This window comes from Acipenser ruthenus, chromosome 27 (assembly GCF_902713425.1).
Source record: "Acipenser ruthenus chromosome 27, fAciRut3.2 maternal haplotype, whole genome shotgun sequence".
Taxonomy (NCBI): Eukaryota; Metazoa; Chordata; class Actinopteri; order Acipenseriformes; family Acipenseridae; genus Acipenser; species Acipenser ruthenus.
In genome coordinates this window covers 25,906,468-25,929,518 of record NC_081215.1, presented here as the reverse complement: position 1 = coordinate 25,929,518, position 23,051 = coordinate 25,906,468, and the positions used below count along the sequence as shown (strand labels likewise).

Genomic DNA, 23,051 nt, shown 5'->3' with positions numbered 1-23,051 from the left:
AGGACCCATGACCTGCGACTGATACAGAGCTTTCTGACACTGGGCAGTACGTTTCGCTCCAGAATGCCTTGATAGTCTTGAGATTTCATTGTGCCCTGCACAGATTCAAGGCACCCTGTGCCAGGCGCAGCAAAGCAGCCCCAAAACATAACCAAGCCTCCTCCATGTTTCACTGTAGGTATGGTGTTGTTTTCTTTGAAAGCTTCATTTTTTCATCTGTGAACATAGAGCTGATGTGACTTGCCAAAAAGCTCCAGTTTTGACTCATCTGTCCAAAGGACATTCTCCCAGAAGGATTGTGGCTTGTCAATATGCATTTTAGCAAATTCCAGTCTGGCTTTTTTATGTTTTTCTTTCAAAAGTAGAGTCCTCCTGGGTCTTCTTCCATGGAGCCTACTTTCGCTCAAAAAGCGACGGATGGTGCGATCAGAAACTGACGTACCTTCACCTTGGAGTTCAGCTTGTATCTCTTTGGCAGTTATCCTTGGTTCTTTTTCTACCATTCGCACTATCCTTCTGTTCAATCTGGGGTCGATTTTCCTCTTGCGGCCGCGCCCAGGGAGGTTGGCTACAGTTCCATGGACCTTAAACTTCTTAATAATATTTGCAACTGTTGTCACAGGAACATCAAGCTGCTTGGAGATGGTCTTGTAGCCTTTACCTTTACCATGCTTGTCTATTATTTTATTTCTGATCTCCTCAGACAACTCTCTCCTTTGCTTTCTCTGGTCCATGTTCAGTGTGGTGCACACAATGATACCAAACAACACAGTGACTACTTTTCTCCATTTAAATAGCCTGAATGACTGATTACAAGATTGGAGACATGTGTGATACTAATTAAAGAAACTAATTAGTTTGAAATATCACTATAATCCAATTATTTATTATCTTTTCTAAGGGGTACCAACAAATGTGTCCAGGCCATTTTAGAATACATTTGTAGAATAAGCAATAATTCATCTCTTTTCACAGCTTCTTTGCTTTATTCTATGACATACCAAAGGCATGCAAGTATACATGATAAAATAGCTTTTAATTTCATCACTTTTCAGGAGGAATGAAGCATTATTTCAATGAGCTGTAAGGGTACCAACAAATTTGAGCACGTCTGTGTATATATATATATATATATATATATATATATATATATATATATATATATATATATATATATAAATATAACAACACAGGGCAGCTTGTTATATGAAAGATTAGTAGTTATTTTGATAATTGCAACCATACAATTAGAAGGCAATTTGTTTACTTTCATCTGCAGTATAAATTTCTGGCACTGAATAGTTTTCAGCACATGATTGCCATAAGTGTGGAACAAAGAGATTGTATACAGGTAGGAATCAGCCATGAGGATACAGTACTAGGGGAGGCACAGGCTTGTGATCAGGGAAAGAGATAAATAAAACATCAAGAGGACTAAACAAAAAAAAAAAACACAACACCACTCACGGAAGTCTGCAGTACAGGAATTGAACCTCAAGACTACTGCTCGTCTGTGAACGGCGTGTGCAAGCCTTACATTTACCCACTGCAGCAGGGAATTAAAAGCAGGGGTTTTAGCCCTGTATTATTATTATTATTATTATTATTATTATTATTATTATTATTTGTTTATTTAGCAGACACCTTTATCCAAGGCGACTTTCAGAGACTAGGTGTGTGAACTATGCATCAGCTGCAAAGTCACTTACAATTACGTCTCACCCGAAAGACGGAGCACAAGGAGGTTAAGTGACTTGCTCAGGGTCACACAATGAGTCAGTTGCTGAGGTGGGTTTGAACCGGGTGGTTACAAGACCCTTTCTTTAACCACTGGACCACACAGCCTCATTAATGTGTAGACACATTATTGAATAAATACAGACTTACTGCATCCACTTTCACTGCAAGACCAGTTTTACACTGAAGATAGAACAGGTGCAGGGCTGGGATCCAATCCTTTTTTTTTTTTTTTCTCCCAAACAATTCCCAATTCCAATTTTAAAGGGATTGGAAATGGAATTGATTAAAAACTGAACAGGAATTAGGAATTGATTTAAAAAAAAAAAAAAAGGAATTGACCCCAACAACCCTGAAGTGACGATACTACTGCAAAAATTCTACCCCAGTTGCAAAATCAGTATTTCTAGCCAAGAGAGAGAAAAAAATCAAACTAAGCAACACTTTAGACGCTCTTTGTGGTTTGGCTGAACTAAAGCGTGTTAAAGCTTGGTTGATCTCCATTTGTTAGACTGCCAATGCAACAATGCCCAACAGTGCCAATCGCAATTGCATTTTCTGTCCCCCCTCCCCCCCCCGTTCAGCTCAATAACTAAATAATCCGAGACCACAATAACATAAATTACCACGGGACTAGAGTTGCCAACTTCTGATTATCACAATATGGAAAAGTTCCTTAAACAACTCAGGTTTTCAAAAATTGGAACCAATTCTTGGGATTGTTATTATATTATCTATTGTACTGCATTTCATTATTTATTTATTTTTTAACCACCATATTATATATATATATATATATATATATATATATATATATATATATATATATATATATATATTGCATGCAATAGGCTCTCTACCCTGATGCACTGCAGCCATTCATAAACAACAACATTAGAAATCTTTTTAAGATAGACAAAAATGCACCACCAGGCCTACTATTCTGACCTTTGCAGATAACCATCTGAAAGCAATTTTCAAAAAGCCCTCCGAAGGGCTAACGAAAACGAGCTCAGTTACAGATCACCAAGGGATTTGTTGTCACAGGAGTTAAAAAGCAACACAGCTTTGCCAGGCTGACGCCATGTTTCGCTGGCTGTAGAATCAACAGCGTCGGCTTGATATTTGCAGTCTAAGAAACAATTACGAAGAACAACAAGGAAAAGCACTGGAAACTGCTGTGGGGCACAATGGGCAGCTGTGGGTAGCAGAAACCATGGTACACACAAAGCCAATTAACGTTGGTACACACAAAGCCAATTAACGTTAGTGTCGTCTTTCTAGAAATTCAATGTGATTAAAAAAAAAAAAAATGGTTTTAACAACATTGAACACGGTCAGTACCACAGCAAACATCTAAACCCAAGCTAAATGTGTACCCTCTAGTCTAGCCAATTCAAGGGCCATTTTGTACAGCATGCTGTAATATTGGGGGTTGCAAGAAGCAGGCAATATTGTATTTTTGAAAAAGACACTTACAGTTCTTCCAAGTATGGGAGGTTTCTGAAGACTTCGGCAGGCAGCTCTGTGATGTTGTTCATACTGATATCCCTAGAAAGGAAACAAAAAGAATGGAAATGGGTTAGAAAAGGGATCTTGGAGGATATTCACACAAATGTGACTTTGTGAAACATTACCCCAACCCCCCACCCATTTCCCCCTCCAATCAGAAAACAGTGGCATTCTGCTCTATAGAGAATGTTAACTTCAGTTTAAAAAGGCATGTTGTAACGATCCACTCCGATACCTATCTGCTGAAAAGCAGCCTGACCCCCAGTGACAAAAGGAACAATACATAAGTAACTCTTGTGGGCTCCCATTGCTGTGCAACTATTTTATAATAGTTACACAATTCATTTACTCCACAGAAACAGGAATTGAGTTATTTGTACAGTAGCTATATTCGCCAGGATAGAACATCCATCATTTCTGTCATTGGTGTCTAAATAGACTTATGATTTATTTTAAATCCTTTGTGATGCATCCCTCCCCATTTTGCTAATGCACAATGTATTGATTTCGGCAATTCGCCTAGATGCCATTGCAAACAGATTAGTAGTACAGGTTGATTGCGGGTTGTGTTCCGACAGGAGGACTGGTAAGCGTTACTGTCAGCAGATACAATGCATAAAAAATAAATAAATAAATAAATAAAACCACACACAACAACTGCATGACCTCAAGTTTAGTTAAATGGCCAGTTAGCCATCTGTCTCCCGAGAGACCGCAGTGCAGCAGCCTAAATATTCAACAAGCAATGAGATAATAATGAAAGCAGTGCCATTAATCCAAATAAATAGTGCCTAAATTAAAATAGCAATAGCTAGCCTCCATTAAAATCACCAACTCCTTACGAGACTCTGTGACTTACAACAGACACGTGATAATTGCCTCACTAGGCACCACACTAACCCCCTCAACCTGAAAAGTGTGGAATTATTAAGAGTGGCCAGAGGCAACAGGGACCTGCTTTAACACAATCCCAAGCCTTGGCTTCATACCGCACACAGATCACCTGAGGCTCCTACAGTAGCTCCGAGTATGTGGACACAATTTTAAATTGGATGCAGAGGAGATATATATATATATATATTAAAAAATGCATGTAGGGCACATTGCATACAAAATGTTGTTAGGACAGATCTAAAACTGGAGTAGATGACTTTTGGTTAATCATTTGCCAAATAAAATACATTTTTTTAAAAATCACCCAAAAAGTTTCATTTAAAGGAAATTTTGGGCTTCAGAGCGAGTTGAAAAGGGGTTGAGAATGTTTCTAAAAATACAACCGGTACTCAGTCAGAACCATCAGGCAGTCTGTAAAGGCTCAAAACTCTGGAGCAGAGATTCAAATTTTAAAGAAGTGCCCAAATGGCAGCAACAGATGTTGAGAAAAGAATGAAAAAAAAAAAAAAGATAAAAACTTATCCGCCCTTAATGAAGTCAAATAATTCTACTATTACAATCTCGGGTTTCACTGGGATGCCTTCCCAAGTGCAGTCACTGTGCATGTGGGCCATACGATGAGGCTGCATCAGGTTTCCTAGAAATCTGGCTAAGAGCACACACTTGCCAGGATGTCCACCATCCTTCACTACCATTATTTACAATCCTTCTGTTATCTTGCTATTGAATTACAGGGCAGGAGATTTCAATGCAGCTTTGAAAAAACAAACACCACAAAGAAGAAAAAAAAAAAAACGCTAGCCGAGTTACGAGCGAGCCCCTACTGTGCTGGCACCCTTGGTGGTATCTCAGTAACATTCTGCTTCACAAATCAAACCCCTGCCGCTCCATTTCTGTTTTATCTGCCGACACGCTTTTGACTCGCTGCCTTCCTTAAAAGGATACAGTACAGAGATTCTGCTCTTAAGAAACCACAGGTAACTGGGGGGCTGCCTTGTTGCCCAAACTGATATTGATTTCGGTACATTTATTAACCGACTGATAGAACACAGATCAAGGGCAGGCTTTCGTGTTCCAACCACATTGTAAAGGATTTAATTTAACCAATAAAGTATTTTCTTTTAGAAAGTCACTCCAGGATTTGGCTGTACCTGGCATGCTATGAGTCCATGGTTCAAATTTCACTTCAGACACAGTTGACACCTCCAAACTATTTTACCCCCACAATCAATGCAACACCCCATGATTTAGTATTGTATGGAAATGGATAGAGATTTTTCTGCACGTAGTGTTTCACCGTTTAAGAATGACAGAAATAACCATTGGGGTGGGGGTGGGATAGTCAACACTTTTTGCCAGATTTCTCTTTTTTGATGTGTGTAGCAATAAAAACCACACAGAAGCCCGACAAAAAGGAGTCAATTTTAAAATCCTACATCCTGTGACTTGGATCCAGAGGTTTTACACACTTGCTTGAAGTCGCAGAGTGTAATTGCAGTTTTTATTGGTCTCACCTGTAACCAATTGCTATAAGTTTTGGCCTGTGACTCAATGGAATTCTGTTACCCCCCTAATTAACTATTGATGTATATAGAATATTGTATAGGATGCAATAAGATGCAAGTCAATACACTCCAGAGCAGCTACCCGCGGGTGAAAATATTTTAAAAAGTAAACCTCATTTTAATGTGTCTGGTGATGGATTGAGATTTTTGCATATGGCTGATTTTTTTTGTCCCACGTATTAAATAATTCATTTGGGGGTCGGATTTAAACCCCTAAAACCACCCCCCTAGCTACACCACTACTGTACAGGAGCCGGCATGAATTACTGGTCTGTATCTTTCTAGATGGAAACAGGAAAGGCAAGGTTGTGATGGTCAAACCTCAATCACTACTCTAAGCCAGCACTCCTAGACAGTAAAGCCTTGCTATGTGATGCGTGTGGTTGTTCAATTAAGAAACAGAGAAGCAAAAGAAGATCCGCCTGTCTGAAAGCAGAACATTATCCAAGCAAACGTTTAGAAACAGATTTCGTCTTGTATGCAAGTCTGAGGTTTTCAGAAGCGTGCCCGTCCCTGGGTTTTAAAGATGTTGCAGCAATTGTTCAGTGAAAACTGATAATCCCTGGAGAATGACAGCTGCGAAGAACGCCTGTTCTCTCTCCATCTGTCTGGAACTGCCGCAGAGCTTTACAAAAAACCTCTGTGGAGCAAAGAGGATCGTTTCAACACAGCACCTTTTAAACCCCTGGAAAAACCTCCTGCAGGAAGTTTCACTTGCTTGTTGAAAGATAATAGCATTTAATGCTGTAGGCTCCATTCAGAGCCAATTAAGACAGCCGGGCCAATTGCAACTAATGCTTTGGGTTTGCTTTTTGTCTCTCTTCGGCAACAGCCCCTTTTTAATAGATTTCAATAGGGTTTTGTGTGCATTAATTGGAAATTGCCCAAGCCATTTTCGTTTTTACAGTATGATGCCTGTTCCCCTGTAGGACTCCGCAAATGTAAATGCAGTCCAGAGGTGTGATGGTCATTGGAGTCCAGTTCAGAGTGAAGAGACAGCATCAGCCTGCGACAGCTTCATTTGCAGCCTCAATAAGACACAGAATTCCTGTACCCTGGAGGAGCTACAGCAACATGAATATTGCTTTGCAGCCGACTTATATTTATGGAGCCCAATTACAAAAACAGCATGTTGCTCCTAGACCCACTGGGAGCATTCACTCCGCTCCAGCATTACAATTACATGAGCTAATTCCATTCCTCGAATACTCCGCCTCGAGCTGAATGAACATATACAAGTCAAGTTCTCAAGTCAAGGGGACCGCTTGTCGGTCGCTATTAAATAAACACTTGTTTGTGTGCTGCAGGAGAGAGATTAGCTCGTTATAGAGTCATTCAAATGCACGCTGTGCACATTATGCCATATCAATGCACATCCAGTTGTCTTAATCTCAATGAGTATATTATCCATTGCAACAACCAGTTCACTTTTGCAATAAAGCAGCAGGATGTGCATCTGCTATCTTTTGGTGAACGTCACACTTCTTTTACAAAACAACAAACTAAAAAAAATAACTGTCTGTCTTCTGGGTAATTGGCTTTTTTCATATATATATATATATATATATATATTTTTAACCCATTAATGCCATTGTCCTAATTTGAAGGGCAGGCTATTTCGTAATTTTTTTAGGTGCATTTTTAACTGGCATCTACCTGTTATTTTATCTTTCTTTAACGGTATTGTGTTATGGTAACTTTTTAAACAGCAAATGTAAAGTCTAAATGTAACTGTTAATTCTGCTTTTATAGCCCTTCAGATGCCTCTGTATAAAAAATGACGAATGTCTTTGATTTTTCTCCCCACAGTGATAAAGCTCAATTTTCAATTTGTTGAGCTTCGTAGCTGGCGTGAAATTTCACTTGTCAGATTACAGGTATGTCTAACACGATTGTCCTCAAATGGACGCTGGGAATACGTGCGGTGAATATACCTGTCATTACATATATACAGCTTGTGTTCTGATTTTTTTCAAAGAAAATTAATTTGGTACTTGGAGGTCATCTACAGCAATGCCTGCAGAATACACCACCAACATTAGCATTGGAAATTGAGACAACATTAAATGTTGTTAGCTCAGAACATTGGTGAATGCATAACATCTGGAGCAAAGGTTAGTAAATCTTTGAGATAGCTGCCAGATTGGTCTGTGAACAATGGCATGCTCACGTTGGTCTGCGGAACGCACTGCGCTGGACTGTGCTGTGCTGTGCCGCTGGTGTCTTTGTCTTGTGTTGAAACTGCTTGGTAAAGTTCTCAGGTGCTCTCGGATCATTCTGCCATGAAATCCTCAAAAAAAAAAAAAAAAAACTATGCAGAACCAGATGGGAAACTGAGTATTATCAAACAGATTCTCCCCTACACAGAACTGTTTGATCCGACTGAAAACTCAAATCAAATATCTGTTACAGTGAAAGTAGGCAACATTTAAAATGGGTAATTAAAACACAGCAGCTGGATTAACCTGTGAAGTGCCTCCACTGTCCAAAAAGGCTCCATGGTTCACCCTCAGGGCAGTGCAAGAATACTTACAAAAACAGAAAGCTATCAGCATTACAACCAATACATTGATTAAATGGACACACATGTGCTGCCCCGGAAAAAAAATTGGTAATCCTTGTAACCAGTTTACCATAGTATTTTTCCAAATGTTACCATGCTCCCCCCCCCCATTTATACTATGCATTTATAATAGTTTTTTTTTTTTTTAATACCTTTAATACCTGGCTGTTCTTTCCAATGCTTAGCTATTCTTTATCACACACTGCAATGCTTTTACTATGGGAATCCTGAGCAATGCAGTGTCAGTTCGGTGGTTAGCTACATTTTTGCGTTCTGCTTCACTGGCCGCTTCACCCCGGCCTCCTTCTGGAAGTTTCTGTTGAAGATTTACAGCTGCTGTATCCCAGCATTCCTCTTCAGGGAGTGCTCACAGCTTCCCCAGCTCAGTTCTGTCTCCATTTCAGATACAGACAGCATCAGCACATGAATCTGCATGTGCGGCTGGCCCAATTCACAGAAGAGCTGCACCCCTTAACCAGGCCGCATTTTACACCAGGGTGGTATAGAAAAGGTAAACGATGTGCATTCGGAATCTGCACCTTAACTGAAACATGCCACAAACATTTAAAAAAAAAAAAAAAAAAAACAGACTACCAACTGGTGCCGCTGTATTCACTCCTTTAACTCCTGACAGAAGTATAAGCAGCATGTACAATATTCAAATACAAACCTGCATCACAATTCACAATAGAATACGCTATAAATAGTGTGTCAATGCTGCTGGATTACCGCTGGCATATCACAGCTTGACTTGGATGGAGCACTACACTGCACCCAGACTTACGGAGTGGAAACGTTCTGCTTTTTTGATCTACAGCCACACAGCGACCAGACACCTACAGTATGCTGTACTGCTGGTGCGGAAAGCCAACCCAGCGCTGAGGAATAGTGGAATGCATTTCTTTAACTGATTGATATATCAGTATCGGGAAATAAGATGGAATGCAATGCAAAATACAGAGCAGTAATAACCTTAATGGCCACCACTTTACTGAGAAATATGTTTGTTTTTTTGTAACTACGAGTACAATTCTTTGACTCTGGGATTAGGCAGCAGTAGAGTGGTCAAGTTTGCTCGGGGGTGGAAATTAAAATAAAACATTGTGGTGTGATCATGTGTGCTCCTCCTGGTACAACTGCAATTCAAGAGGATGCACAGGTCCCAAATTTCATCAACAGCAATGCTGGTCCAGGCTATTTGATGCAGATGAGCAGCAGGGTGGGGTTTCTGGGTATCTTGGATTAATCTTACCTAAACTGTTCAAATGACATTTCAATCCAAGAAAAAGAAAGAAAACAATAACATTGGTTAATTCAAAAAGGGTATAATTTGCAACTTGAATTAAGAACCCATCAGCGATTGGAGTGTACATACAATCATATGTTGACGATGACAAAAGTTACATGCAAGTTTTATTTTGTGGGTTGTACAATGACTGTGGCTGGTTTTAAATGTGGGTCACTTCACTTGGGTGGTCTGGGATGCCAGAACTATTGTAGGTTCTACTGGCTGAAATTCCAGTGTGGCTCCTAATGAACAGTAGTTTTCATAAATAATAAAAACAGTGTTAATAAAACAGCATGTTGCGTGGAATACTATTTAACAAGATCTTGACTTCAGTTACCTGATCAAGAGTTGTAAGTAGAAATGCCAGCTCTCTCATTGGCGCTGCTACAAACAATGTGGTTATGAGTGTCTCAGTAAACACGACCACAGGTAGTGAATTCTAAACCAGGTCTATGTCGGAGGCCAGCAACCTTTTAGGGTCTCAGCTATTGAGCAGTGTAGAACAGCAGTGGCTCTCAAGCACTGAAGGATGTGTGAGCAATGACGACTCAGCAGTGGCCATACTACATGATAAACAAACTCTGTGGAGGGTAGGTCTGCTTCACCAAGCCATTTAGAAAAATAAGTGTGCCTCACTGCTCTACCCTACTGCAAAAAAAACGATTACAGTCAATGGAGAAAGAACTCTGGAGGGAGGCACAGAAACTGACTGGGTTCAAACGAGGGGTCAATAAAGGCTTTAATGGGTCAATGATGCTTTTAGCTTCTGAACGGTCATTTGCCAGAAGTTGTGGGTCACTCAGTTAGGACAAAGAGACCGTCTCCCAAAGCCGTCTCCTTGACTCAAATCCATTTCTTAAACCTTTAGCTTGACGGCAATTTCAGAAGTCAGACCAAACTGCTTAGCTAGTAAAAAGCCATTTGATTAAAAAAAAAAAGGTGTAGGTTAAAAAAAGTCTCTTGCTTGTATTTGAATACGACTGCATCCTTGCCAAGCCAGAAATAGCAGGACTGTGTGATATTATTCACATCTGAATGAAGGATCTGCGACTGGGAATCAGCTTCAAAGCTAAACTAGGCAATGAACAGATAGGGTTGCCATTGTGGGCTGAACTACAAAGGGGGTGGGGGGGGACGACGTTTTTAGGTATCAGCAAACAAGTAGCTTCAACAGCTGCCTCACATTACAGTACATTGATCGTACTCTAGTATTTAGGTTCAGTTTATCATGTGGCTGGAGTGCTGGTTCGCTTTGGAATGTGTTTAATCATACTGTTGTACAGCACACTTTTTGTATGCTTAAGACAAGTGACTTTTTTAAAACCAGGGGAATGGGTGAAACTGCTACGCAAAAGGAGTCTCATTTCCATCCCTGTAACAATAACAGTAGTAGTTTAAAATGAGAAGAAAAAAAAAAAGATTAAAAAAAGGGGTCCAACTCACTATCTAAAGCCCCATTGAGTAAATCTACATTCCAGAAAACCAACAATTAAATGTCATCAGAATCAATGACTTGTTGCACGCGAGGGCTCATACAGTTAATGAGCTATGCATTCTGCTGAAACGCTTCAATAATAAAGAGTGCGGCTGTGCAAGGTAACTGGGGCAGTGGGGGCATGGGGGAGGGGGGTCAGTGAATTAAAGGGCTAAGCACCAGCTTTGCGGGCCTCAATTAAAACATTAAACTGACGACCTTTCACCCTGGTACTTTGGAGTCTTGCAACACTTTTGTTACTGAAATTATGTCAACATACTGCTCATATCTCAGTACTGTATTAAAATAAATAAAAACAGCAAAGAAACAAAACATGGAACTGAGCTTCATAAACCAACATTTATTTACCCCGCCCACAGAATCGAGCTGGTGTCAATAATAGGTAGCTGGTACAAAATGATATGCTGTACAGTGTGTGCTTTCGGTTGAGGCATGGACCCAATTTCACGGCTTCTCAGAATGACTAAGTGAACACTTTTCATTTTAAATCCGAAATCTGAATTATGGAACAGAGCTGTTTAACCTCACTTGGGCAAACAGTATTTCTTTCTTTAAAAACAGCTCACTAAACTATAACTGCACCTATTATCCCAGCAACCTCCAGAGCCAAACGGCAACATGAAACACATGCTGAAATGTACATCACATACTTCTGTATGTGCCATTAATTATGAGAACGTCTGGCATGGATAAAGATGCATTATTTACAGCCAATAAAAACAATATAAATACTGTATATTCATCTAGATTTCAGCGATTCTGTTTCCAATTGAAAAATAAATGTGCATATATTTCGGGCTGGCGCTTGTCAGTGGTCTATTGCCAACATGCCAAACTGTCAGCTTCAATCCAAACCCCAAAAGTACTCAAAGCAGACATGACTAACCTAGGCCAATAATGACTAAACATCGAGGTTGAAATATCCATATTAAAACAATGTAATTCTGCAAGTGGCAGCGTGTATCCTTTATATGCATTACGTTTGCAGTTTAAGTTAAAATAAGAATAATAAATAATAATAATAACAACAATAACAATAATAATAATAATAATAATAATAATAATAATAATAAAAAATAATCCCAAATAAATAATCTATGCACCAGTTAGCAGGTTATGAAAATATTACTGGGTCGACATGCTCCAGACCATATACAATGGCTTGGTAGACAGTTTCGATACTCTGAACTGCCCAATTCTGCATTCTACAGGAATGAGATCTTCAGCCAGTTACTGAGCTGCAGTGATTTAGAAAGCTTGCTCGGAGGGCTGGCAGGAGACTAACCCAGCTCTGCTGCACTTTGGTTTAGTTCAGCCCCTCGGGGAGCTTGCATAATGACACAGCCACTTGTACAAACACACATTTTGATTCCTTCCACACTGTACTGCATACAACATTGACAGTCCTACCAGAGCTGTGGTTTAAAACCTCTTCTCTTACAATGGTGCGTTTTAGAGAGCCGAGCTCAGGAACAGATAACCCTGTGTGTGGGGAAGGTGGGGGGGGTACCCATCTCCTGCAATAAGAGATTTTAGTAAATGAACTGCCGCGGCAGCGTTTCAGCTGGTTTTCAAGCCAAGCAAGTTGTTTTCATTGAAAATCGCCTTCACACAGTTTGCACGCCGAGTCCGTCATTCAGAAACTGTGATCCCCTGGCTCCCAGTCTGTGGTTCTAATCACTAAGCCACACTTGCTCCTTTACTAACATGAATGCATATATATAATTTTTTTTTTCCATGCAATCATTTGAGTGTTTTTTAATACTTTTCATCATGAACAACAGGAACAGGTAAAACAACTTTAAACTGAAGTCACTGCATTGGTGACCAGGCTTAGATTCCTATGTCTAACTGGCTTCCAGTTTCCTATCATGCAAGCCCAGTCGCACTGCAGCATGTGAAACACCCCCAGACCTATCTATCACCAGCAGGAGATACCCTGCAGACTAAACGCTTCAAACAGTTTTTGCACAGATTTCATGGGAAACAATGAGGTAATCAAATGCAACGGGACACTTTGGAAATTTGGTGTAAAATCTATAGCTGGAGGACAGCACACAGCTCTCCATTCAGAAATCAGGCTGGCACAAAGGCCCTTTGTTTACCCACAGACTTGAACAGGATTGCATCGTTAAATGTTAGTTTTAATTTGGTTCTGGGCAAAAGTAGCCACAGTAGCCAAAGTAGTTTACACTTTCAACCCTCCAATAAATACTTAAACACTAAAACTATTGCACTCTGGAGCAACTGAAATTGCAAACACCACAGAATCCATTCACAGCACAATTTACAAATTAAAACGCATTCTGCTTCACTCTAACCCAGGCTGTGTGAAGAACAAATACTTTTTGTAATCTTCATTTATTTAGATCCACTGTATTCAATCCCCTTATTGCATCTGTCTCATGGAGACAAGAGTTTGCTCAACAGTGACACATCTGAGTAATTATTTTTTATTTTCTATTTCTATGGAATAATCTATTACTGTTGTGGATTTTTTAATGGCAATTTCACTTAAATATAAAACAATGAATCTGTGAACTGCAACAACTGTGTGTGTGTGTGCGTGCCCCTTGCTTCACTTTTCTATTTATAATGGAGCATTACATATTTATTTATTTTTTTACTGTTAAACCAGAATGTTTTTATTTTTCTGGTGCCTACATATTTTCACAAAGAAAAAGGTGCGCAGTTGCAGAAAAGGTTGCTGCATTTCTGCACAAACCAGATCCGACTGAAAATGCACGCTTACAATTCACCGGCTTGCAGCTGCCCCGCTGGAAAAGAGGGACTCAATAATTGGCTTCTTTCACCTCTGTTAACCACGAACAAAAAGTGTCATTCAGCTTAAAAAACGGACAGAATGCACCAACGGACAGTCAACTAGCTGAGCCGACCTGCTGGACCAATAATAACCCTGGACTTCCCCCCCTCCTCTCTCGGCTTTGTTTAGCCTTTCAAAGGTCTTAATTAAGACCTGCACAATGCACCCCCATGGGATTTTCTAGAATGGGTATTGGGAACAGCAGATATATATTATATGCTAAGAAATAATAATAATAATAATAATAATAATAATAATATAGTACTTCCGTAGTGCCTTCCAAAAATAGCACATCTAGTACTTACAATAAAGATCTGCTTGCCCAATACCCAAGCTTTACATTTACACTTTTATTCAGTATGCAACCCCCTGTGTTCAGACAGTTCCTATTCTGTTTGGAGGAACCTGGTACACTTGCTCCACAGCCCCTTGGTAAAATGTTTCTGCTGGGCATTAAATGGATAGATGCTGGAGTGTTTATTTGTATTTTCTTTGTTAATACAGCTCTATCTGGTCTCTGTTTAAAAGCACCCTGTTCGGTTTGAAAACAAACAGGTGGAACAAGAGGCTAGGAGGCCCATAGACAAGGGGGGGGGGGGGGGGGGAATAAACCGAAATAATGAAAAAAACGTAACGTAATCCCTGACTGTGTCTCTGTGCAGGCCTAAGACCGTCCAGCAGGAATTCTCCATATCCTACAAGTCAACCACAATGAACTTGGTTTCCCCTCTCTCCTGCACAGTCTGCATTGTTAGAGATTTCTGAAGTTCACATGCAATCACATGTCACACATCTTGTATTGTAAAGGATTGAATGTTTTCTGCAAGGGGGTAACAATTTACATCCAACGCGAAGCCGAGTTTATAAAAAAAAAAAAAAAAAAAATGATTAACTGTGTTTAACAGAACAGCAGTTCACACAGACATTACATGCAATTTCCTTACCAAACACTAAACAGCAAGCTTCCCTCCCCCTCCCCCTCCCCCTCCCCCTTCCCCTTCCCCTTCCCAAGAGAAATTCCTTAAGGGGAACACAAATCGAGATCATCTGGTATTAGTAATCCAATTCCAGGGGTACTGCTAACTAATTAAAACTAAAGCTCATTTAAAAACAATTCACAATCCCAGCACTGTGCCAGGGCTTGATTTCACCTCGATTATCATGATCTGTAAACAGGAAAGCTCAAGGCTCCTCTGATACATGAATCCATGGACCCTACGCCACAAAACGCATCTTCCTCAAGGGGGCTACACTCCCTGTGGAAGACACAAGCATCCCAGAGCAGATGCCCAGGAAACGGACGGATGTCTGCATGCAACCCATGGAAAGGGATTTAGCCTTCCCTCCCCCCCCCGGCTCCATTCGGCAGTGATTAGCGTAAAACATTCCCTAGAAAACTTTGTGAATGCTCTGCCCACAGGCTGTGCTGGACTACCAGGGCTTCATTCAAGGAAAACCTGCTTTTGATCACTTTATCAGACTCGACCATCTTGGCGCTTGTCCTTAATTGCCCTTCAGTACCAGGTGGTACTTTCTTTTTTTTTTTTTTTCTTTCTTAACCCTTTCATTACTGTCGGCAATATTTTGACTAAATACTCCAAAGCATTTTTTTGTTCATTTTTAAATCCTAATTGCCAGTTGATTCAGAACAAAAGCAGAGGCCTGAATTGCACACACACACAATGAATTTACGAATGAGGATTGTTGACGATGCGTCCTACAGCAAGCGAAACAGAGACAGACAGGAAGGAAGGAAGGAAGGAAGGAAGGTGTCAGCTTCTATTGCACAGGTCACTGCAGTTTATGTGATTTTCAATCTTATGAGATCATATCTGCAGGGTAGAAACAGGTCGAGTGTCTCCCCGTTAGCAGAGGGAGACAGTGTACAAGACACAGAGTGCAAATCCAATTCCCAGCTGGCCCGATGGCGAGATCTTATCTGGGCTCCGGCTGTTGTCGAGCGACTGGAAGACAAAGGAGACTTGAAATCAGAACATTGAGAGGTTACAAAACTGGTTTCGAAAATGTCAGCAGCTTTAATGTTCCGTAAATTAAATACTTAAGACCCTCTTCACCTGAAACCAGCTAGACTTCAGACTTGTGTTATACAGATGTGAGGCTGTGTGGTCCAGTGGTTAAAGAAAGGGGCTTGTAACCATGAGGTCCCCGGTTCAAATCCCACCTCAGCCACTGACTCTGTGTGACCCTGAGCAAGTCACTTAACCTCCTTGTGCTCAGTCTTTCGGGCGAGACATAGTTGTAAGTGATTCTGCAACTGATGCATAGTTCACACACCCTAGTCTCTGTAAGTCGCCTTGGATAAAGGCGTCTGCTAAATAAACACATAATAATTATACAGATCTGTGTTGTTTCTCCATTAGAAAACCCACGCAATGTTTAAACCCTGTGTCTGGCGCAATATTATTTTTTGCAACCGACTGTCTATAAGCTTTTCTTTTATGTGTTTCTGGTTCAGAAAGCAAGGAGTCACACACCGGCAACAAATCTAAAACACAGAAGCTTTTTTCCACCTCCAAAGTACTGTTTGATTCAGAGTTCAGTGGGATTATGGGAAATGCCCTTATTTGGCAGCCTGGTGGTGCACAACACAGGTCAGAGCGAACCTTCAACCCCTGCCTGCTTCGATGTCTATAGAGACATAATTGTTGCGACTGTCCAAATGCTTTCATTTGAAGCCAATTTAAAATCGACTAACAGTGACTTCGATTTAAAGTAATTTGTTGCCACTGTGAGAAGCTTGTTTGAACAGAAAACTGCTAATTGCACTTTTGAGCAAGGAGGAGTTGGAATGAATTGTTGTTAAAAAGGAATTGGATTTGCAAAAGAGGAACTGACCCCAACCCTGGCTTGCAGCTTGCAGTATCCAGTTGCTGCCCCCTCCCCTCCCCCTTTTCCTCAGAGAAAAGAGGGTAATAAAATGCAGCCCGACTCTGAGCTGGCTTAAACAATGCAATAAATCAAGAGGCCAAAACAGCAGCTCCCATTACCTCTAAACCACAAGACAAAGCAGAAGTGTACCAGCTAGTCTTCTTTCACTGCACTGCTGTAAACCAATTAACACCTCCTACACCTTATAAACTGCCATACCTACACTACCAGGCATGGCCTGAGGACAGATGAGAGCACCAGGGGGACCCAGCCCCACTCAGCCCCCTGTACAGACACGCAAACACGGCCAGGGTTTAAGCGGATTTAGAGCAAACAGCCCTATCAGGTGTCAAGCGTGGAGGAAAGTAATGGGGCCCTTGTTCGCTTTTAATTAGCCTGCAGTTATAAATATACCACTTACTGTAGCTCTCAGTAAAGTCTCCAAGACAAAGCTTAAAGACATCAATCAGAATTTTTATAATTGAATAATTACTCTTACTGGTAATTGTCAACAGCTAATTTATTTTCAAAAACCAGTTATATTTCTAAAATGAATTAAAATAAATAAATAAATAATAACTACTTAAAAAGACTACTTACTGTACAAGCCCCAAAAACTCTGAGTTGTTTATTTGTGGTCTGTTAAAATTATTGTGTGTGTTTATTTTCTGAAAATATCGTGCCAACAACTATCTGGAGCAAACAGCTTTGAGAAATCGCGCCTGTTGTTGTTTCACAATGAGAAAGGTAGGTAAATGTTTAATCCACTGGTTATTACACTTTGAAACTGGTAACGCTGCACACGTTGCAAAACCAGAACAAACCTTCTGAGAAAGCTTGACTTCCAAATCCTATAGTTGAAAATGGAAATAAAATCAAGCTTCTGAAATTACAGCGGTTTTTTTTGGGGGGGGGGGGGGGGGGGGGCAATACAACTCAACTGCCTAATCTCTAGGCTGGGTCATGTAGGCTCCCAGACAGCCAGCAGCCAAGCAGAGTGGATTTTTTATTTTATTTTTTATAAAAATTTAGTCGTTGCCAATTAGTTTGTCTCCCCAATTTGAAATGCCCAATTATTTTTAGGCTCAGCTCACCGCTACCACCTCTGCGCTGACTCGGGAGGGGCGAAGATGAACACACGCTGTCCTCCGAAGCGTGTGCCGTCAGCCACCCGCTTCTTTACACTCTGCAGATTCACCGTGCTGCCGCCTCAGAGCTACAGCGTCGGAGGACAACGCAGCTCTGGGCAGCTTACAGGCAAGCCTGCAGGTGTGCGTGGTGAGCCGAGGACACCCTGGCCGACCTAACACACAATACAGCTTTTACCAGAAAAGCACTTTGGCTACTACGGGACACTTGCCGGGTTTGCCAGCGGTGAGATACCGGATATCAACGAATTCATTTTACAGACATGCACGTCCCATAAAAAAAAAAAAAGAGCAGAAAGAAAATAGAAGCTGATAAGCAGGCAAGCAGACAGGGTGCTGCTTTTCACCTGGTGGACAAGTGACAGATTCAGGCTCCAGGACAGCCAATGGCTCACGGTAAACAGTTATGCATTTTAAACACAGGAATGAGGTTTTGCCCTTGACACACCAATGCAAACAGAACACATATTAGAGGCCCCGTCAAACATTAACAGGTAGTTCAGTGCAAGCTCCTCATGTTTTTAACCAGACAAGATATTGCCTTTTAAAACATACTACAGCAATATTAATACAAACACTAACTAAAACTACCCGGAAGAAAAATGCATGTTCATACTTGCTAGTTGTATGAATCTTAATGTTCTTCAACATGCCCTGTTAGATGCCACAAAAACAGAGATATAAAATACAGTTATAGGTATTGAATGTGCATTTTGCAAGATGTCCAACATGCATTTCACTGCAAAGCTGCACAAAAGAAACGCAACAGGCATCCTGTGGCATATAGCAAAGCTACTGCACTTGTCCCTCCCTGGAATGTGAAAATGTGACCCTTTTACTGCTCATACATAAGCAAAAGCATTTACCATTACCTGCCTTTTACAAAGCTCTACCTAGAAGAGAATGTGCACCCGTGTGTGTTGTGTCTCTTGTTTAAGAAGCCCCATTAGGTTTGAGCACCCCAGCTCAGCTCTTTGGCTTGGTGGATTAAGTTGCGGTGTGCTCAGCTCTGCGAGGTAAAACCACCACCCCACCTAGCAATGCAAGATAACATGCATACAAATAAAACTCTTCACAGTACCTTGGGACTGTTGCCAAGAGCATACTGTACTGCAGTTAATGAACCAGCTATTATAAAACAGGAAAAATCACATTTGAAATATATTTGCATTCATACACTGTCGGTGCAAAAACGGGCATACCATCATCAAAAAATTAATGGGTCTAAAAAAATCTTCAGGGTTAGTTTCACAGACCCAGATTAGCACTAATATTGGACAAGAAATTGGAGAGAGAGAGAGAGAGAACCTTGGCTGGAGCAACCCTAAAACCCGTGTCATGTGACGAGTTCCCCAGGCTGTCAGGGGTTGGGGGCGAGGTGATGTTGACGGATTCCATGGGTTTTTAGTCGCCGACATGGTTGCTGAAAGTAGAGCCACATCAGATTCCCTGCTAGAGGCAAATAGATCAGGGTCCAGGACTGGCTATGGAGACCTAGCCATACAGAAACTGAACTGTTGGCCTCACAGGGCTGAGGAAGGAGGGGTGTTCCCTGTTCAGGTTTCTAAACACCAGAAATACTAGTGGGGCAATAAAACTGACCCTGTAGCACTAAAAGCAAGGTCGGTGTGTCCAACTTAAATTAATTTCTTTAAAACTGGATTCACTGAAAACGCCTCACGAGCACCTATCAGCTTGTTTACGTTCATATACAGAAGGGTTTTGCTTTCTAGCAGTTTTACAGCTGGGAGGGACCAGGGCCCAAGGAGATCAAGCAACTTATACTGGAACCAGGATCACTTGGTTGCTTGTCCTCCCTGTCAAACCACAAAGACACATTCCTTCATTGGTTCAATTAGCATATTGTGTTCCTATGTAAAACAAGCTCTGTTGCATATCTTCAAACACTCAAAGCATCATATGGGCAAAGACTAAGCAACCCACCTAGAGCAGGTGTATAAACGTGCAAAGAATCTAGTAACTCTGAATTGTTAATTTAGGCTGTAAAACTTCACACCATACAATGCAGTACTTCATACTAAACCAATATTATTTGATTAAAAAAAAAGGGTTACAATTCTTTCTATCTCTTCTTCATAATTAACTGCACAGCACACTTTGTGCTTTCACTGTACCACAAAGAAAAAAAAAATCTGCCAACTTCCTTTATATTTAAAAAATAAAATAAAAAAAAGCTCTGGAGGGCATACTGTGCTAATCTATTGTCAGGGCCTTGCTGATGCATGCTGGTAATCAAAACAGCTTTTGTACCTGAAAATAATGCAGAGTGACAGCAGTATGAAATAGTAATTATGTGGAATGACATGAAATAATAGCTATATGATTGTTACCTGAGGGACTCCCTCCCCCTAGGCTCAATCTTCACTAATGAGCCAAGGTGCTGGCTTGTCTGCATGCAAACGCAGCCCTTTAAAGACAGAGGGTAAGGGGTAAGGGGGTGCATCAGCTCCATGTTACACCAGCGTTGTTTTTTAATACTGAATGGTGCTGTGAAATGTCACGTACAATATTATACATGTCACAACAGAAACGGTGTGCCTGCCACAAGTTTAAGGCATGGCATATTGCTGCAAAAAACTCATCACTTGAAAACGAAAGAAAGCCTGCAGGGTTGTATCTAACCTGAGATAGAAATATTTAAAAAAATGCACTTAACACGGAAAGCTTTGAAAAGATATATCATTTACAACAGCACCATTATCGATCAGGGTTTACTCAGACACATTTGTTTATTTTTTTCCCCCATTAATGCATTTGCATTTTACTGACTCAATGGATAGATGCCAGTCTATCTACAGTATTTAAACAGGAATGGTCTTGGATCTCAGAGCGATATTTCCATTTCGATTAAGAAGCGTATCAATAGCTAGCCCTTGAAAGAATATAAGGTGGAGAACAAATTATCAATCTCAGTTAATTCACTGATTTATAATCCCAATAACCCCTCAGCATATCGGGCATTGCCAGACGTTGCCACCCTCTATGACAGGTTTCATTGCCTTGGTATCCAACCATTCATCAGACTGGAAGCTGGTCACGCTACAAGATAAGCCAAAGAAGCCTCTTGCCAGTTTAAAAGTAACACTTTCGACATTAAGTGTCTAATTACTGTGTATTTGCATTGCACTTACTTAGTAAATAGATGTGTACTTATGCATTGTGTAAATCGCATGACATTAACTACATATTTTAGAAGACGTGCCCATTATTTAAAAACACTTAAATATGTAAAGTATTTTCAGGGCTTGAATGTACAGTACTTGTTTAGCGGCACCCATAACTAATTGATCCAAATAACTTTGCTTTGTGTTTTTTTGCTTTTAAGAAGAAAAAAAATGTTTTACTTACTATAAAGATAAACATGAATCAAGTACAGCCAAGCTGCATTAAGTAATAAATAAATAAATAAATAAATAAATAAAAAGCCGATCAAACTTTAAAAGCTCATGCAGCGGGTGCATAAGGTAAACAATAGCCGATTTTATTAATGTACACATGATTTGGCAACTTGAGTGAATTGCTTAACAATAGTTTATAATTCAATTAAAGTCAACTGCAGTATGCGTCAGACAGTGCAGGCAAAACTAAATTCTGCTGTATGTAAAACGAAGTATATACATACCGACAGCTGTATTTCATATTTTAACTTGAGTTTTGCAAGTCACTTGACAGTTAAACATTTTTTAAAAGACATAAAATAAATGAGGCGCAAAGTGGCGAAACTTCCACAGCACCCAGAAAACAAACAAGTAACGTTGCATTGTTTACAACAGCAACACGTCATAACAAGGGCTTGTGTTTTGAGTATTGTTATTATTTTGTTTCGACTTACAGATAGTAGGTGAAGGCGCTTAGCCCCATTGGAACGGTGGTCAGTCCTTTACCAGAGCAATCTGCACCTCCATCCCCGTCGCACCGGCACGGAGCCGGGCAAGGAACCGGGGAAGAGTCGCCTTGCCCTGCAGCGCTTCCACAAATCAATATCAATCCCGAACACAGGATACGTGCAAGCAGCATTCTCAGAGTTAGTTTGTACTAGTAACACAGCGTAACAGTCGAGCCTTGCTATCTCCTTGGTTTGTTTTTTCAGTGTTGTTTTCTAGTCCGATATAGCACAATGAAATCAAGCAGGCTAATGTACGTATGTTCTATTTAGAAATGGGAATACAAATAAATAAATAAAAACACACGATTGAAGCCAAACATAATCCAGCTTGTTCTTAATTTGCCGTGTTGTCCTTAAAACCAAAATATATTGTCAAAAACAAGTCTTGTTTCCCTTAAATCCACATTAGGCTGGTAGCTTAGTGCAGACTTGCCGCATTAGATAAGCTAGTAAACACCTTTCCCTATTCACGTTCCTCTGTCCCATTAAAACAGGGGACGCAGCGAGATTCCAAACACTCACTTAAAAAAAACAACTCAGTTCACTGTAGAAAAATAAAAACAGAGTGTACTCCTTTTCATTGCGTTTTGTTTGCTGTAAGACACAGGCAAGCTTTCAGCTATCCCACAATCCACACGTTTCTTCTCCCTTCTCTCGCACAAGCAGCATAACAGCAAGCGCCCGTTCCCTGTGCCCGATCTGGCAGCACGTCCTACTGAATATGCAAAGCCTGGATTACATATTAATGACTCTCTGACGATACCCATTGGCGAACCTGTCAGAGCGGAGATTAATATGCTAGCAGTGTCGCACAAAACGAGGAGAACGTGAAGCTGGTGGGGGAGGGATGAGGAGCATTCGCTGGGGGGTTTTCGGCACGTTTTCCACGGCTTGAGGGGTTATTTTACAGCGACTGGCAGACGCGTCGTGGTTTCCAATTTTGAATAGCTCTTGAAATGCAAAATATGGCCTGCAGATTGAATGGCTTGTCTTGTACTCATCAACTACACTGACTTGTTCCTATTCTTAATATAAAATAATACATTCTGCATCGCCATTGGTTTTTTTTTTATAGACTGATATAACAGCATTTCAGGGGTTGGCCTCCTAATATATAAAAAAGGGTCACTTCCCTGAACTTCTGTCAATAGCTTTTTATATCCCCCCCCCCCCCCCCCCCCCTCCATATGGAAAGAAACAGATGTTCAATACATATACAAACGTAGGTA

The 23,051-nt window shown here is 40.6% G+C and overlaps 1 protein-coding gene across 1 annotated transcript in view; it reads right to left on the bottom strand.

The window, feature by feature from the left end:
- Positions 1-22,573, bottom strand: part of LOC117432064 (leucine-rich repeat-containing G-protein coupled receptor 4-like) — a 52,290-nt gene extending 29,717 nt beyond the window's left edge. The window contains exons 1-2 of the mRNA XM_034053493.3: positions 21,769-22,573; positions 3,217-3,288 (exon numbers count right to left, since the gene is read on the bottom strand). Of these exons, the coding sequence (XP_033909384.3) occupies positions 3,217-3,288; positions 21,769-21,953 (257 nt within the window). The 5' untranslated portion in view covers positions 21,954-22,573. The remainder of the gene's footprint in view (positions 1-3,216; positions 3,289-21,768) is intronic.
- Positions 22,574-23,051: the final 478 nt, after the last annotated feature.